We start from the raw sequence: 18,195 nt of genomic DNA, 5'->3' as shown, positions 1-18,195 counted from the left end.
CTTTTTCTGTCTTTACTCCGTCCTGCATGTTCTAAGTTTTCTACAGTGAGTGAGCAAGTATTACCTTTATGATCAGGTTTATTAAGTTTCAGCCAAACTGATTTCTCCCCAAGCTTGGCAACATTATTTTAGACTCATGCATGGCAGTCAGGATGGAATTAAAGAAAATATAACACTATATTCATTGACATCAGTGAAGAAAAAAAAAAAAAAAACGCATCCACAGGGAAGGATTCGTACACAGGAAATGATCATCTGGATCAAACGTGACCCCAAAGCATCTCCCCTCTGCACATATGGAGAGAGCTGAAAAAGCCAATACCGAACATCACTCCAGTGGAGACGGAGGTGGGGGTAGGGGAGGGCTTTGCGGGCGATGAGGGGGGGCCCCGGGCCAGATCACGCAGGGGTTCTGTGGACCCCTGAGTTCAGGCACAGACACGGGTGTTGTTTCTTTCACTTCATATCAGACAAGCTGCACCGGACAACACCAAGATTTTGAACTGGGAAAGCCACATCCTGAACCCTGTTCCGGATCTGCTCACCACAAGATTAACGACTTAGAGCGCCAGTGGCCTATTGTAACCCAGGAAAAGCCACCCATCCCGTGAGAGTTGCCTGCAGAAAGGTACTGTCAGATGCTAGGAGAGCCAGGAAAGGTAAGATCTAAGATTTCTGGTACCGTCGTCCCTTCCTGGCTCCAGTCCTGAGGTCAATCAGACCTTCTGAGAAGGCGGCAGTGTTGTTGGAATGCTTCGGCTCCGTTCACTGAGCCAGGAGAAACCAGCTGGTTAGGGCACTGGGAATTTGCTTTAGGGCACTTTAGGGGTGGTCGCTGTTCACCCAAACCACTCCAGGGAAGAAAGAGAGCTGGAAGCAGATTCCAGCTGCCTGTAGGAGAACAATACGGCGAATTACTGCGAGAAACGGCGAGGGGCAGGCGCAAGACGGGACACGACCAGCAGAGGAACTGAACACTGTGCCTTACTCTACAAGAGGCAAGCTGCTATCAGTTTGGAGTAGGTACAAAGATGATGCGCAGGCGCCGGGTGCAGGCTGGGGACATGAGCCCTTCCCATGAAGGGAGGCCACAAGGCAGAGCATGGCAGGGCGGACCGCCGCTTCAGAACCTGGTCCCAAATGCCACTTCTGATACAAGCTGAGCCACACTGAGCTTTTAACTCATGCTAAACTTACACAAGCAGTCCAGGATGGACAGCTGTACACTGTTCCCACGAGCTGATTTCTGTGTGTGTGTGTGTGTGTGCAGTCCTCCACATATAAACAGAAATAGTGCTGCTGTTCGAGATGTGCCGTGAGCTCTTCTTCAATCACTTTTCTTCCTAACACAGCATATATGTGTATGTGGATCCAGATACATCACCACTCACAAACAACACAGAGAGCTGCACGGGTCCTGAGACATGCTTCAAACACGCATCGAGCTTCCTCCAGAGCCAATAACATGAACCTTAAGGTGGCCAAGCATCACATCCACCGGCCCGCCAAGGTCGCCAGGGGCTGTCCCCAGAGACACAGAAGAACCAAGGGCAGCCACTTGTTCCCACGGGTATGACCGGAATCAGGTTAACTGAGCAAAGCCAAGGGCTGTGTCAGTGCCCCTGTCCTTGAAAGTGGGCTGAAGAAAGCCCCGTGTGCAGTCTGGGAACTACAGCTGATGTGGATGGCGTGCTATCTGCTGGCCCTCTCCGAATCCCCACGTCACCACGAGGTGCACGCTCTGGGCTACACACACCTGGCTCTAGACCAGGGACTTGGAGGCCCTGGGAGAACAAGCGCATAAAATAAAGTATGGCTAGGAGGAGTGAGCAGGGGGAGAAGGACAACAATCTCTTGTCCAAGATGAAAATACACACTAAAATTCCTCCCCATTTGGGAAAAAGCTCTAAAAATCAGCAATGAAGTCAGGGGAATTCATTGAGAGTGAAAAACCAGACCGTGGGAGTTTAACAACCGACCATCACTGCATGAACCACCCAAGGCCTAGCATGCCAAAACCAAGACTCTCAAACCAGCAAAGAGGCTGCAGGATACAGGACACAACAATCTGGTGCCAACGTGATCTCAACAGGCCTCCAGCCCCCAGACGGAGAGCCAGTGAACGCACTCAGAGCTCCCAAGTGTGGGTTGGATACCCAGGTTTTATGAGCGAGGTTTTTGAATGCTCTAAGTGTCCAAACCTCTAATAATCTGCTTACAGTCCCTAAAACTAACTCAGAAATGCCTATGTCTTAAAAGAACTGCTTTCTATTTCTACACTGGCACTGATTTGAGGTAAAAAATCCATCTTCAGGATTTGCACTCTGCTCTGTGGCAGTGAGCCTCCATCGTTTGGCTTCAGGGATCGCTTTCTACCCAGTGCAGCATCGCGAGCGAGCAAAGCCATTCCCTCTCCAGCCCCCTTGCTCTGCCTCTCATCTTGGAGGCAACTCTTCCCACCCCGTCTCTGCAGAGCGGCTGCACGGCTGTCCACACTCGCTCTCTGGCATCGTCAGCAGAAACCAGGCTCCCGACACCGCATTCCAATGCACGGTGCTGTCGTGGTAACTCTGGGGCGGTTCACGGTACGGAAACCTTCTGGAAAGCACGGATCAGGTAGTCACGGCCGAGCCGCTCAGTGCTGCTTTAACATCTGTTGAACTCAGCGCGTGGCCATTCACCACTGCTAGGGAACACTGCGCTCTGCAGTATTCCGACTTACCAAGTAAGTTCCCATTTCTTTTTCCAGGATGACTTGAGCATAGAGGGTGGTATCGACGTCTGCCTTGAGAGCCTGCACCTTCCTCCTCACCCGCACGCCGTGCTTCCTTTGCAGCCAGTAAGGGAGAAGCGATTCCACGATCTGGTTGAGGATCTGAGAGGTGATCAGGAGCGTGGCCAAACTCTAGAGGGAAGCACAACAAATTGCATGTGGCAAAGCAGCTTCAGAAAATCACAACACACGTACGGCTACGCAACGATCAGGACAAAGCCGTCAGCAGGTAATACCCTACTGCAGCACTGGACAAGTGAATTCGAAGATTGTTTCAAATTCACGGTTTTTTACAGGGAAGACTCGAATTTAAACACAAGTAAGTTTATAAGAAGAAGTAACATAGTCAAAAGTTGGCAGGAAAATGAAATCACTTGAAATCGTATCCTTGTCATCTTATCCTGCCTACAACATACGAATCTCAAGGATGTCGCCAACTTGGAAACAAAAAACAGCCTGGTTAAAACTTCAAAAAACTAAATTATCAAACAAATCCATCTTTCCTCCTTGTACAAAATAAAGGATGGAAAAAAGCTACCCACAGTTCCACAAGTACAACAGGAGTCATTATTAACATCTTGTAGTATTTCTTTCCAATCATACATGAAAACAAAACTCTAATTACCCTACACGCAAACAGTTCTATATTGCTTTCTCACTCAATACATTTGGAGCATTAGCCCACGTAAACAACAACTATTTTTAACTGGGCCTCTTGAATGTAAGTATATTTCTGACTTTAACTATTAGAAAAGCTGTTGCTTGGATATCCATGTGCAGGAATCTTTGATGATTTCCTGGGGATGAGTGAAGACTCCTGGCAAAGCTATCCAAGTGGCTTCCACAGATGTCAATTTCCACTTTCCCATATAAACACAAATGTTCCCATCATATACTACCTTTGCTGGTATCACAGTTCTCTCTCTCAAAGGATATTTTATTCCCCTGGCCTCTGTTAAATAAAGATGACCCTCCCAACCCTAAGAGATGGAGAAGCTAAGGTGGCCGTTTGGTTTCAGACACTGCTTGGGACGTCTGCACTCCACATCAAAGTGCCTGGGTTTGGTTCCTGGCTCCACTCCAGATCCCAGTTTCCTAGCAGACAATGGCTCTGCTACCCACATGGAGACCTGAACTGAGCCCCTGGCTCTTGGCTCTGGTCTGGCCCAAGCCCCGGCCACTGTGGACATCTGAGGAGTGAACCAGCAGATGGGAGATCTCAGGCTCTCTCTTGGTCTGGCTCTCTTCCAAATAAAATTTTCAAAGAAAGAAAGAAAGGAGCCATGCTCTACTAGTATTCTCATGTGTGCTTTATTTACTGCTTTCTGCCTTCAAAAATATTTTTTTAGAGAGCAGCAACATAACTAGCACAGTTGTCAAGAGCACAACATTTAATCTTACTTTTATGCAAGCTGTTAGGACAACTACAAAGTCTTTTAATCTCCCCTGATTACACCAATGTTTTAATTTCCTGAAAACTTGGCACAAGCTCTCATATAAATACTAAAAAGCCTAGGCTTTGAGAGCTGCTCACCAACAATCCCAGAATATTAAAATCAGCAAGGAACAGTTCTTTATTGATACCTGGCTCAAGTATAAAAAAAGAATTTCAAAATCCGGTATTTATTCTCAATGCATTATTCACTGGCGTTACGGGATTCAGAAATCACAGTACACTAAAATAAATACCAGACTTTAAACATTTCATAAAAGATGTAATGCTGCATAGGATGCCCTGGCCTCTGAAGTTCAACAACCTACTCATTTAAAAATGAAATTTCCTAGACACGTTTAAGGTATACTGATCACCTCCCCATTCCCAAGACACATACCAAAGGTCAAGTCATTGAATGTATTTTGCCAATTGTTTCGGACACGTTTCAGGTCAGCCATGTAACTGATTTTCACTGCCCTAAATGATTCATTCTGCAAGCTGATTAGGCCCCACCCGTTTCTTTTCCCCTGAGAATGACACACGATGCGATGGATTATTTTATGTAGAGTTGGGTTTAGAGATCTATACAATGTAAAAGCTTGTAAAAACAGTAATTGTATGACAATGAGACTCTGGATCTAGGGAGCCACCTGCAAGATGCACAAGAATGGATGCGTCTCTGCTGGCCACACTCACCTGGCGCAAAAGCTTCATATCCTTCAGGACAAAGGCGATGTAGAAGAGCGAAGCGAAGCAATTGAGAAAGTTGAACTGCCGAAAAAGACAACAAGGTGACACAGTGCTTCCCGGCACACCTGGCCCGGACCATGTGCCGAGGGACGCCCTGGCTGTGCATGTCACCCACCCAAACAACGCTCCTGCATGCACAACCATGTGTGCCACTCAACCCAGAGGGAGCAAAGCAAAGCTCTGAAAGCCATGGAGAGGAAGCCTGAGTGTTCTGGGACCCCACAGCGGAAGGCACGTGCAGCCCAGTACATCTTCAGCTCCCCCCACCCAACACACAAGCGCAACCAAGACCTCGCCGGGGAGCCCAGGCAGGCTCACTCCTCCCCATTCAACTAGCAAGGGGTCATTGGTCAGGACCCCCACTGACAATAAGCCACAGGAAAAACGCCCCCCTTCCCCGCCAGGCCTATGACACCCCTACAGCCAGCCAGGTGGCCCTGGAAAGGGGACCACCGCCACAAGCAGCCCAGCTCTTGTGCCCACAGGCCCAAGTCTCTTCCCCACACACTCAATGAGAGGCAGCTAGGCAGCACAGGCAGGGAGGACCCCACCACAAGCAGCGGTCTACACTCTCTCTGGCGTTTGTACAACAAAGTCTTACAAATAACCGAAGGCTTTAAGACAACGGAGTGTTTTTCTCTTGAAGGGCCAGAGCTCCAGAGTGTCATCTTTTTTTTTTTAAGATTTTTATTTATTTGAGAGGTAGACTTACAGAGAGAGACAGGGAGAGGCAGAGAGAGAGGTCTTCCTTCCACTGATTCTCTCCCCAAATGACCACAATGGCTGGAGCTGAACCGATCCAGAGCTAGGAGCCAGGATCACCTTCTCAGTCTCCTACACAGGTGCAGGGGACCAAGCACTTGGGCTACCTTCTGTTGCTTACCCAGGCCATAAGCAGAGAGCTGGATCAGAAGAGGAACAGCCCAAAAGTGTCACCTTTTCGAATGTGCACACACGTGTGCACACACTGCTTTCTTCCACAGAGAACAGAGAAGGTGACCTTGGCGCCACGTGAGCAGCCATGCGTTCACTAACAAGTCCTCACAGTGTGATTGAGGCCCTGAGCACCTGCCCCTGCGAAGGTGCCCAAATTGCTGACTTCTGATCTGTTTGCAGCACATTTTCCATTTCGCTTCTGCTCTGCAAGTTCCCCTACTCCCAGCTCCAACTGCAGCTTCTGATCTTTCGGGCACAGAAAAGCCAGACAGATAAACTTCTCAGCACCGTGTCGACGGCTGGAACAGAGACTGTTTCTAGATGAGGGCCTGGAGCCCACGCTTGGGAGCGGAGAAGGCGCACTGCATTAGATCAACGCTGCTGGGAGCTCAGTGGACCCCACGCACCCCTCCCTACTCTCAGACTTATTGCCCGAGGCTGAGCTAAGCCCCGGATAAATGAGGTGCTTTCCAGTTAGATACTGGTTTATTATTTGTAGCAACGGTGGGAAGGATGTGGGAGCTTTGACACAAACAGCAAGCAGGTGACCCAGTGCTTTCTCTCTGCCTTCTTCCTCCTAGCCTGCAGAACACGCTGCAAACCTTTAGAACTTTGGAAATTTAACAGGCATTTTTTTTTTTAAGGGATTTAATGTTTTGTCACTAAACAGATTGTGGGTACACAGAAGAATTCTCAAATAGCGAATTATAAAAAGAAGTCACCAAGACAAAAATAATGGAAATATGTCTAAAAAAGGGTTAGTACTTTAAATAGCTGGAGGTGTGGGCACTTAAGAGTGGTTCAGATGCCCCCCGGACACCTTCCTCATGGACTGTCCAGGAGTCCTCTGTACAGTGGACTATTCAGGGTCCTGGCTCTGATTCCAGTTGTAGCTTCCTGCTAATGCACACCCTGGGGGGCAGCGGGTGGTGGCTCAAGTATGTGGGTCCCTGCTGCCCACACAGGAGATCCCGATGGAGTTCTGGGCCCGTGGCTTCAGCCTGGCCTAGTACCAGCTGTTGCAGGCTATTTGGGGAATGAACCAGTATATGGAAGACCTCTATCTGTCTTTGTCTCTCTCTCTCTCTCACTCTTTGCCTTTAAGACAAATAATTTAAAAATAATTACAAAAATAAAAAAAAATTGGAAATTGGCTCTGATTCTACTTTCTGTATCTTGAAGTCTTACACCAAGTGTACTTCTGAGATAAGACAAATGACTATAGATATGCATGTATTAATTAATCCTTGTCCATTTGACAAAAATGCCTATCAAATATCTTAAATTAGCAGCAACTCGGGGCCAGCGCTTTTGTACTGTGGGTTAAAGCCCTCTCCTGCAGTGCCAGCATCCCATATGCGTGCTGGTTCAAGTCCCAGATGCTCCACTTCCCATCCAGCTCCTTGCCAGTGTACCTGGGAAGGCTGCGGAAGATGGCCCAAGTGCTTGCACCCACCACATCGGCGATCTGGAAGGAGCTCTCAGCTCCTGGCTTCGGATCCACTCAGTTGTAGCCATCTGGAGAATAAACCAGCAGATGGAAGACCTCTCTCTGCAACTCTTTCAAGTAAATAAATCTTGCGGCTGGCCCCATGGCGCAGTAGGCACAGTAGGTTAATCTTCCGCCTGCGGCACCAGCACCCCATATGGGCGCTGGTTCTAGTCCCGGCTGCTCCTCTTCCAATCCAGCTCTCTGCTGTGGCCTGGGAAAGCAGTGGAGGATGGCCCAAGTGCTTGTGCCCCTGCACCCACATGGGACACCAGGAAGAAGCACCTGGCTCCTGGCTTTGGAACAGCACAGCTCTGGCCGTTGCGGCCATCTGGGGAGTGAACTGGCAGAAGGAAGACCTTTCTCTCTGTCTCTCCCCCTGTAACTCTCTCAAATAAAATAAATAAAATCTTAAAAAAAAAAGCAAGTAAATATTTTTAAAAGATTAGCAGCAACTCTTTCTATTTATATCTCTAAATATTAAACCGGAGGCGCCACTGCTACAACCAAAATGGATTTGTACATAAAGAGTCTACTTACCACCAGGACTTTCAGAACCAGATGATTCTGGTAGGCAGACTCCAATCTGTGATTCTCTAAAACAGTAAAAGAAGACGTCATTTCTCTCAGGTAAGCAAACAACAGGGATGCACTGCCACGAACTAAAGTGGGAACCGGGCTGAGAGCAGACGTGCACAATGCCAGAGCCACAGCTGCTCAGAGTGCTGGCCTGTCCGTCAGCAGTGTTTGTCACCACCGAGATCATCATCAAGCGAGTACTGCAACAGGGCCGTGGTCTGAAATTATTGTTAAAGTATTAATGCTACAAGGGAATTTGAGAAGTGTTGGCCAATGATCCGGGTCCTATAGACAGTCACCCCTGTGAGAGCCAGGATAAGGGGTAATGGTGAAAATTGAGCGTGATCTCAAACGTAAAAGCAGTTCTCTGTCCATGTCACTTACATGGGCAAATTTTGTTTCCACTGTCATAGAGAAAAGGTGACGCAGTATAGATCCCAAGGCAGCAGGACAGGAAGACGCTGAAGGGAGGCAACCCTTCCACAGAGAGGCAGTGTCACGCTGATCTGAAGGCCAGCTCAGCTACTCAGCCACTGCCTGACCCTGGTGCGCTAGGCAGCCTGCTGAGACCCAGCACCCTCACCGACAAAATGGGGCTGACCCCATCCCTTGCCCAGGATCAGAAATAATATCAAACTTTATCCCAGTATTGCAATAAAAATTACTTAATAATTGGTAACTGTTGTATTACTAATCAAAATAATCTAGAACATTGTTAGGGTCCACAAGTCAGGGCCTAAACTTCTCCCTATGGAATGACACAGAATATTTATCAGATTATGCAAATTAAAGAAGGAATGGCTTAGGAGCCAGCATTGTGGGGCAGTGAGCTAACATACCACCTGTAATGCCGGCATCCCATATCAGGGAGTGTCCGTTCAAGTACTGGTTGCTCAACCTCTGATCCAGCTCCCTGCTCATACACCTGGAAAAGTCAAAGTCCTCGGGCTCCCGCTATGAATGAGGGAGACGCAGACGGAGCTCTGGGCTCCTGCCTTTGGCTCGGGCTGGCCCAGACCATTGCAGCCGTCTGGGGAGTGAGTCAGGGGATGGAAGCAACCTCTCAGCCTCTCTCTCTGTCACTCTCCCTTTCAAACAAATAGATATCAAGATAATTTTAAAATTTAAACAGTTTTTTTTGAACCACAGATCCATCCACAAACACCTGCTTTTCCTGAGTTCAATGGCAGCCCTCAGGGCCCCACACCAGCTGGACAAGGGGTTCCAGGGTGTTAGCCGCAGTTCCCTCGGCAGAGTCCCCTGAAGATGATTTCCACCTATGTCACGCTCAGCATGAAACACGATGTTAGAGTATTAAAAGCCGAGCTGGCCAGTGCCGCAGCTCACTAGGCTAATCCTCTGCCTGCAGTGCCGGCATCCTGGGTTCTAGTCCTGGTCGGGGCACCGGATTCTGTCCCGGTGGCTCCTCTTCCAGTCCAGCTCTCTGCTGTGGCCTGGGAAGGCAGTGGAGGATGGCCCAAGTGCTTGGGCCCTGCACCCACACGGGAGACCATGAGGAAGCACCTGGCTCCTGGCTTCGGATCAGCGTGGTGCGCCGGCCGTGGTGGCCATTTGGTGCGTGAACCAACGGAAAAGGAAGACTTTTCTCTGTGTCTCTCTCTCTCTCACTGTCTAACTCTGCCTGGAAAAAAAAAAAAAAAAAAAAAAAGCCGAGCTGTTAGATAGGTCTGCTTTAGCCCAGTTCTACAATTTGCTGTCTGAACCTTGTTAACTGTCAGTACCTTTACCCATGAAAATGGTGAAACAACTTGATTTTCACTGTGCCCTGGGGAGGAGACATGAGATGTTATGGCTGAAATGCTTAGCAGGGCACCGAGAACAGGCAGTCAGAACGGCACCTGACTCGGACGCAGTGAGAACTGAGGGGACCTGGAAACGGGGACATCAGCGCTCACCAAGCCCAGGCACTCCTCCGAGGCCTCCACAGTGGGCCTGCAGCAACAGCTGTCTGTCCCACAAGGTAGCAGCTACGTGAAGCCTGGGCTCTCAGCGACACTTCCCACGGGCCAACAAGACACGCGCACAGAGCATCAGGACTCACCCCAGGAAGTCAAGAACTCGGCAGCGTAGCGGTAGAGGCGGTTCATGATCTCGATTACGATGGCATAGATGATGCTGGGCACGTACAGCAAGATGCTGGTCCACTCCGACTCGCTGCTGTCGTGCAGAGCCAAGGCCCAGGTCTCCATGTCGAAGTAAATCATCATGACGTACAGGGAGAAATAGAGACAGACGCAGACGAACGGCAGGGAGACCAGGTAAATGCGCAACTGTCTCTTGTAGCTGGAGTAGAGGGGCTCCTCCCTGCCCGTGACGGAGTTGACACCCAGGACCCCGTGGAATCCCGGCCGGGGCTCCTCAAACTGCCTCTTCATGACCAGAGTGCCCCACCTGTAGGTCATGTTGGCGCAGCCACGCTTCCACACCTCCAGGATCACGGTGGACCAGATCAGGTTGAAGGAGGCGAAGATGACGTATTTGTCATAGTCTTCCCACACAAACAGGTAGTAAGGCAACCCGATGACCGCCATGGGGATCAAGGCAAAAGTGAAATATTCCAAAAACCCAAAGTACAGTGCGATTGTTTCTCCAAAGTAGCCACGGATGCTGTCTGCGGTGGAAGGAAGGGACACACTGAGTACAGACTGCCCAAGGCTTCTGAATCGTCTCAAGTGAGCTTTTTCATTTTTAAGTGAAGGGAGGCTCCTAAGTGAACCAGATGACCTTCCCGTTTGGATCTTGGGCAAACTCAAGATGTGCCTGTGCCCCCGCTGCCATCACCTGTCCCACCACGCCCCAGGGGCCAGCCCAGGACTACCACACACCCTGTGCCCCTGCTGCCATCACCTGTCCCAGCATGCCCCAGAGGCCAGCCCAGGACTACCACACACCCAGCCTCCACCATCAGCTCACTTCCTCCCTGATTCTCTGGGAAGCAGCTGAGAATTTCTGTCACCGTATGGGTCTCGGAGGCACTATTCAAACCCTGCACGTCAATGCCAAAGCCAAAGCAGAAGCTGTTGTAACTGTATCTTAACAGGACTTCTATCACTGGAATTACTGAAAACCAAACTTGTCAGAGAGTACAAGTAAAAACTCAAAATGCAATTGCAAAGTTGGATATTTTTAAAAACTGCATTTATTGCTCTAACATTGTAATAGTTTTTTTCCGGAAACAGAAATTGAAAAGAAAAGGATTTCCTTAAAGACTATCAAAAGAGAACTGTCATTTGAAGAAAAATAATAGTCACGATGCTCCTGAGGAAATTCGCTTGAATCTAATTCTTAAACTTAAGAAAGTACAATCAAAACCAAAGATCTGAACACCCAGGTTGACAGAAGTCCACATAACGCTCATACAAACTAAATAACTTAATATTCTTATATTAACCGTGTTAAGAGAAAATGCACAGATCCAGACATATCCACCAAGATACTTGTGAACTACCTCAGAACATGCTGACACCTGCTCCTCACCTGCCCTGAACAGGTGCACAGCCCGGTGCACTCTAAATAATTAGCCCTATAGAAACACGATTTTTTTTTTACATACAAAATACAAACAATTCTCATAAAACCCGTCTCACTCTGACACAGCGTTCATGAAGGCCGCAGTGAACCACCTGTGTTACTGGTGGAATTCGGGGCAAGCCTGAGCTTTAGTCTATCTGGATACTATTAGAAAGTTTAAAAAAAAAAAAAAAAGAAAAAAGTGAGGGGGGGATCCAGCCCAGCTTGTTAACCCCACCACCACCCGGTTTTCCCCCAGGGGGCTGGTGAGACCACTCCCCTGCTGGGTGGTACTTTCCCACTGCAGCCTTGCGCTTACTCCGTGGTAACCTAGTGGCCTCGGACACACACCTATGGGCTGATACTTCAGAGCCAAGCGGGTGTACCAGGCGTCCTCGAGCTTCTTCAGGGCTTCGCTGTCGTGCAGCGGGAACACTTGCACCACGATGCCAGATGTGAGCAGTCTTCTCACTGCGAAGAGAAAATGGCCCCAATCATGTGAAAACTGGGGAGCCTCAGCACCGGCGCTCCAGGGACAGAGGCTCCCGACACGCCGGTCCGGCAGCACTGACTGCTCCAAGCGTGGATACGCTTTTGCTTTGCAGAACTCACACAAATTCACCATTTTCTTGGACCAACAAAGTAAGCTGATGTAAAATTTCAAACCATGCCAGAGGGTACAAATTAGAATAAGGCCTCCCTCCCCCATTCCATCATCAATGGCAACTTAATTTGTAACCAGACTTCCAAGCGAGCGTTAGTAAACACGTACTTTAAAAGTGAAATGGCAATCATCACACTGTTTGTCAACTTTTCTCATGTAACAGCATCTAATATGTTTTTAACGCTTAAATAAACAGAACCTGCAACATCCATGTTAGAGTCCTAACACTCCTTTGTATGAAGTGCCGCAGTCTAACTACTCCTCTGTTGGAAAACGTTTCCCTGTTTTGCTCTGATGAATAATGCGAATGTGCAAGCCCCTTTTGCCACTTGTCTTCTACCCCCTTACTTCATGGACTTAGAAGTGGAATTGCTAATGGTAAGGCCAAGGGTGTGTGTATTACAATTGGACACGGATTACAAAATTGTCCCTGGAAACATTTTTAACAATCTGTCCTCCCAACATCCTGAAGGTTATGGTTTTTCCATCCTTTTGGATACTATGTTCAACTTGTTCAATCTGAAAACAAGGATACAGAAGCAGAAAGTATCAAAATCAAATCACGATTTCCCACTTTGAGCAGTCACTTGACTAGGATTTTTTTTTTAATTAAACTTTTATTTAATGAATATAAATTTCCAAAGTACAGCTTATGGGTTACAATGGCTTCCCCCTCCCAAAACTTCACTAGGATTTTAATGTGCATGCACATGGCTGCCAGAGACCAGAGGGCAAACCCCATGGCACCATGAAGTAAAAACGGGACATTCTCCTACCCACAGCGCTTACTGCAGAGACTCGCTCGTCTCCAAGTCATCAGAAGGCCATGTGCTCACCGGAACGGAGCCCTCAAATGCGATGCCTTGACCCAGTATTTTCCAGTAGTTCCTCAGCCTCCTACCAAAACCGGGCTCCTTGTAAGACGGAGTGCGCATCAAGAATGGATGCTTTGCCTTTGTGTGTGTTTTAACTTTGCTACTGTCATCCATTGGTAAGCTCTGAGCTTCTTGAGGTCTGTCAGCCCAACCCTTACCTCCCAGCTCCCTGTCACCTAAGCCAGTGATAGGAAAATCACACCTGAGACCCCTCCATGAGCACTGGCAGATAAACACCAGGCACGGAGGGGAAACACCGCGTCAGTTTCCAGTGCAGGAAGGCTGCACTTAGCACAGAGAAACAGGCGCCCTCTGGTCGGGGCCCCACGACCCAATCTTCAGAACAACCAAAATGCAAACCTAACCTCTCAGAAATGAATACACAAGAAGGGGAGGAGATATCTGACACGACCTACCGCCAACAGTCTGGGTCTGAAACTTAATTCTTAGCGTCTGGCCCTTAGGATCAAGCCTCGTTACGTAAGTGATGGTGAGGAAGGCAGTGTTTGGAGGAGAGCACTGAGGGGAAACCTTCCTTCTTAAACCTGTTAAAGCTTTGCGCTCCAAGCATCAGGAGTCAGGGTCAAAAAGACCTACGGTTGGGGTTACATCAGCCTCAGTGCTACCCAACCCGCTATTCGTGTTTTTCTTGCCCAGGGTTTCCGTGGCCTGTTCTGCAGCTAACTGGAGTTCAAGTGCATTCCCCATCGCCGCCCAGATTCTCACGCCTCACTGGGGGCCGCTCAGAAAGGCTCGCTCTTCCCTCCTCCTAAGTCCATCCTTCTCACTGACTGCACCACGGTTTGAAGTTTGAACCAACGGACGGCATCCCAATTATTATTTTACTTCTGCTGAGTTCTTTCGACAAAGATGACTCTGCTCCATGATTCTGTTTTCAAGCAAAGCCTAAAAATAAGCCCATGAACCAAGGACTCGGAGCGAACACAAAGCTTGCAGGCCCTAAATGACTGGCTGCTCTCACCGTCCATGCCAAAAGCAGAGTTCTGGTTTCAGCTTCTTTCTAAAAATAGAGGACTTTTTTTTTTTTTTTTAAATCCTTCAAGCTTCTCCCGTCAGCTAAGACTGTAATTACTCGGAAGGAGAGCAGGATGCTGTGGGGGCCTATTTAAAGAAAGAAGCAACGTACACCGGGTTCCTTCCTGCAGGAGTACTTGAAACATGTCTCGTCAAGTACGGGGTCAGCACCCTTACGGCCACCGAGCAGTCACAGGCGAGTGCTACGGGAGTGCACGGGGCTCGATGCTGACACTCGGGGCTCTGTTTCCGGTCTGCCTACTGTTTCTGTCCTTTCTTTCTCTTTTTCCTCCTTTTACTATTTCTGGCTCTCTTTGTAGCAGGTTTGCAGAGCTCTACGCCAGTTTCTTTAAGAGCGTCACTTTTTTTTTTTTTAAAGAATTATTTATTTTGAAAGACAGAGGAGTTACAGAAAGAAGCAGAGCCAGAGATAGAGAGAGAGAGGTCTTCCATCTGCTTGTTCACTCCCCAGATGGCCACAGTGGCCAGAACTGAGCTGATTCGAAGCCAGGAGCCAGGAGCTTCTTCCAGGTCTCCCATGTGGGTGCAGGGGCCCAAGGACTTGGGACATCCTCTACTGCTTTCCCAGGCCATAGCAGAGAGCTGGATAAGAAGAGGAGCAGCCAGGACTAGAACTGGTGCCCATATGGGATGCCGGTGCTGCAGGCTGGGGCTTGAACCTGCTGCACCACAGCACTGGCCCCCAAGCATCACTTATTTTTTAATAAACCTCTATTCTTTCCCTTTTCCTCTCTTCTTTCTATTTTTTAATGAACCTCCTACCCTTTCTCTGTGGAAGGAAGGGTGTGGGTTGATGAGAAAGTTTCTGGAGGCCTTTGGCAGGAAAAGTGGTGGCACACAGCTCAGATCCTGCCTAGCTTCCAGTTCAAATCCTGGATACTCCACTTCCAATCCAGCTCCTTGCTAATGGCCTGGGAAAGCAGCAGAAGATGGCCCAAGTGCTTCAGCCCCTGCATCCACCAGGGAGACCTGGAAGAAGCTCCTGGCTATTAACTTCAGATCGACCCAGCCCTAGCTATTGCGGTCATTTGGGGAGTATACCAGTGGATGGCAGATCTCTGTCTCTAACTGCCTTTCAAATAAATAAATAAATCGGAAGGAAGGAAGGAAGGAAGGAAGGAAGGAAGGAAGGAAGGAAGGAAGGTAGGTCAGTCTTGCTTAGCAATGAGCTTGTACCGAGTGGCCCCACGCACCACACAGAGCTTCAGGGGAGCACTGATCTTGCAGAAGTTTATGTTGGGGTGGCCATCCACACCTGCCTTTGGACAACCAACCAGGACACACAGAGCCACAGCTGGTTCCGGTCAGCTCCAGCTCCCCACACAGCAGCCCCGCCCTTGCGGCCTCTGGCCTTGGTGGCTGTGGTGCCAGGCAGGGGGCAGAAGAGACCCAGGGGCCCACACACACCCTGTTTGGGGCAGGACAGTAGATTCCCACTCCTCACTGTTCAGGAGCATCTGCCCCCTGCCCCGGATTTGCAGGGCAAGCAGGCCTGAGTAGCCTGGGCCGATTTTCAAGGCCTGCTTTCAGTTTGTGACTTGGGCATTTACTTTATGTTTTCTTACTTTCCCCAGGGACAGAGGTTTCTTCTTAAGTGTCTTGCTTGCTTTGCTTAAAATTCAGTGTCATGAACAAGAACAGGCTGGAGGAATCTTTCTGCCATCATTTGTAACTAAAATTTCCACACTATGTTTAAGCAGTTGCTTGGTGCCATTCCCAGAGTTAGAAAAAGAGAGAGGGAGAGACACACTGAGAGGTCTTCTATCCACTGGTTCATTCCTCAAATGGCCCCAATGGCCAGAGCTCAGCCAATCTGAAGCCAGGAGCTTCTTCCAGTCTCCCATGCGGGTGCAGGGGCCCAAGCATTTGGGCCATCTTCCACTGTTTTCCCAGGCCATAGCAGAGAGCTGGATTGGAAGTCGAGCAGCCAGGACTTGAACCAGCACCCATATGGGATGTCAGCACTGCAGGCGGAGGCTTAGCTACTATGCCACAGCACCGGCCCCTCCAAAATTTTTAAATCTGTTAGCAAGAAAGCATGTTTTCAGACAGTGAAGTACTACATCAAATAAAACGTATGTCAGACTGGGGTACTGTCCTGGTTGCTAAAGTCACCACCCCATTTCTTCCTGTTTCCCTGCACTGACCAGATCAGGTGAAGGCCATGGCTTCCACCTGCCAGCTTCTGCCCAGGTACAGCCTCTTGGGTGTGGCGAGGGCACAGAAAGAGTGAGTGTGCACCTGCATCAGGGGAGACCATGAAGCCGTTTTCCAAGTGACACCAATGCTTCAGAGAGAAATTTTCAGCCACATGAAAACGCAGAAGCAAAGACGTTAATGGATTTTTCTCTCGGGTGCACAGGTAGCCAGGCTCCTGTCCTGAGGCCGTAACAGAGGCAGCTTTGTTGGGGTAGGACAAGGTTTCTGTCAACAAGCACTATCCCTCACTGCACCCCTCCCTTCTTTGCTCTCTAAACAAAATGAAGCATACTTCCTAACGATACAAAGATACAATCTATAATTAAAATCAACCCAAAATCTTTATGCAGTCAATAACATAGCTGTAAAATGCAAAAAACAAGGGCCAGCACTGTGGCAGAGCAGGCTAAGCTACTGCTTGCAGCACAGGCATTGCCTATGGGCTTTGGTTTGAGCCGGGCTGCTCCACTGCTAATCCAGCTCCCTGCTAACGCACCTGGGAAAGCAGCAGATGATGGCCCAAGTGATTCAGCCCCTGCAGAAGCTCCTGGCTTTGGCCTGGCACAACCCCGGCCATTGCAGTCATTTGGGGAGTGAACTAGCAGATCGAAGATTTCTCTCTCTCTCTCTCTCTGTTTAACTTTGCCTTTCAAGTAAATAAGTAAATCTTTAAGAAAATGCATAAAAACATAGCACAAGACAAAGAGCAAATTGGCAGAAACATAATGAAATACTCACAGGTTTGGTAAACTGCTAGGGCTATTAAAGATCAAGAAAACAATAGAAAGGATACAAGAACTAAATGCAATAACATACAAGTAACAGAAATAAACAGTCAGAAATACTGCAAATCTAAATATTCACATCACATCAATATTGATGCAAAAAAACAAGAGTATAAATGCAATTCAGCTGGAAAGTAAAATTCTAAGATTAAAGTAGAATGCTCATGGAAAACTGCACTATAAAAAAACTATGCAGGAGTTCACAATGTTTGCACCAAAAATAAACATACCTTTCAGTTTCATTTTTCCATGAACTTTTTGAAGTACCCTCAAATTAACATTGCTTTCTATACTGGTAATATCAAAACATAATCTTCATGGATGCTACTAGAAAAGCATTTTATAAAATTTTTTGTTTGTTTTTTGTTTTTTTTTTTTTTTGACAGGCAGAGTGGATAGTGAGAGAGAGAGAGACAGAGAGAAAGGTCTTCCTTTTTGCCGTTGGTTCACCCTCCAATGGCCACTGCAGCCAGCGCATCCCGCCGATCCGAAGCCAGGAGCCAGGTGCTTCTCCTGGTCTCCCATGCGGGTGCAGGGCCCAAGCACTTGGGCCATCCTCCACTGCCTTCGCGGGCCACAGCAGAGAGCTGGCCTGGAAGAGGGGCAACCAGGATAGAGTCCGGCGCCCCAACTGGGACTAGAACCTGGTGTGCCGGTGCCGCAAGGCGGAGGATTAGCCTGTTGAGCCACGGCGCCGGCCGATAAATTTGATAAAATTTATAGGCACACAAAAATATCCTTCATAAAGTAGAGGAAACAGACACTTCCTAAATATGATAAAAGCCAACATCAGACTCAGTGCTCAAACACAGCAAGGCTTCCCTTGATAAACTGAAGGAGTCCTACGGGGGAGAATCTGGAAATACCTACAGCTAATGAAATGTCCGTTAAGCCACTCGGACTTCTCAGAGCTCCCCTACTTTGTCATCTTTTAAAAATTCTAAAAGAGGAAAAAAAGTAAATGTTCATCAGTAGGATGACACCCATATAACCAAGATAAAAAGGGTTAGATCTAACATGGTCATCTAAAACGATGACCAAAACATACCCATTAAGTTAAAAAGCAAGGTCCAAAATGCTATGTTCTGTATATGACTATCTGTTTGGACACGTGTTCTCTTGG

The 18,195-nt window shown here is 48.3% G+C and overlaps 1 protein-coding gene across 1 annotated transcript in view; it reads right to left on the bottom strand.

The window, feature by feature from the left end:
• Positions 1–18,195, bottom strand: part of ANO10 (anoctamin 10) — a 198,596-nt gene that overhangs the window by 155,676 nt on the left and 24,725 nt on the right. The window contains exons 5-9 of the mRNA XM_062200614.1: positions 11,845–11,964; positions 10,025–10,594; positions 7,924–7,979; positions 4,905–4,979; positions 2,723–2,905 (exon numbers count right to left, since the gene is read on the bottom strand). Of these exons, the coding sequence (XP_062056598.1) occupies positions 2,723–2,905; positions 4,905–4,979; positions 7,924–7,979; positions 10,025–10,594; positions 11,845–11,964 (1,004 nt within the window). The remainder of the gene's footprint in view (positions 1–2,722; positions 2,906–4,904; positions 4,980–7,923; positions 7,980–10,024; positions 10,595–11,844; positions 11,965–18,195) is intronic.

The sequence above is a fragment of the Lepus europaeus genome, chromosome 9, assembly GCF_033115175.1.
Source record: "Lepus europaeus isolate LE1 chromosome 9, mLepTim1.pri, whole genome shotgun sequence".
Lineage (NCBI taxonomy): Eukaryota > Metazoa > Chordata > Mammalia > Lagomorpha > Leporidae > Lepus > Lepus europaeus.
This window is presented reverse-complemented; position numbering and strand designations above follow the sequence as displayed.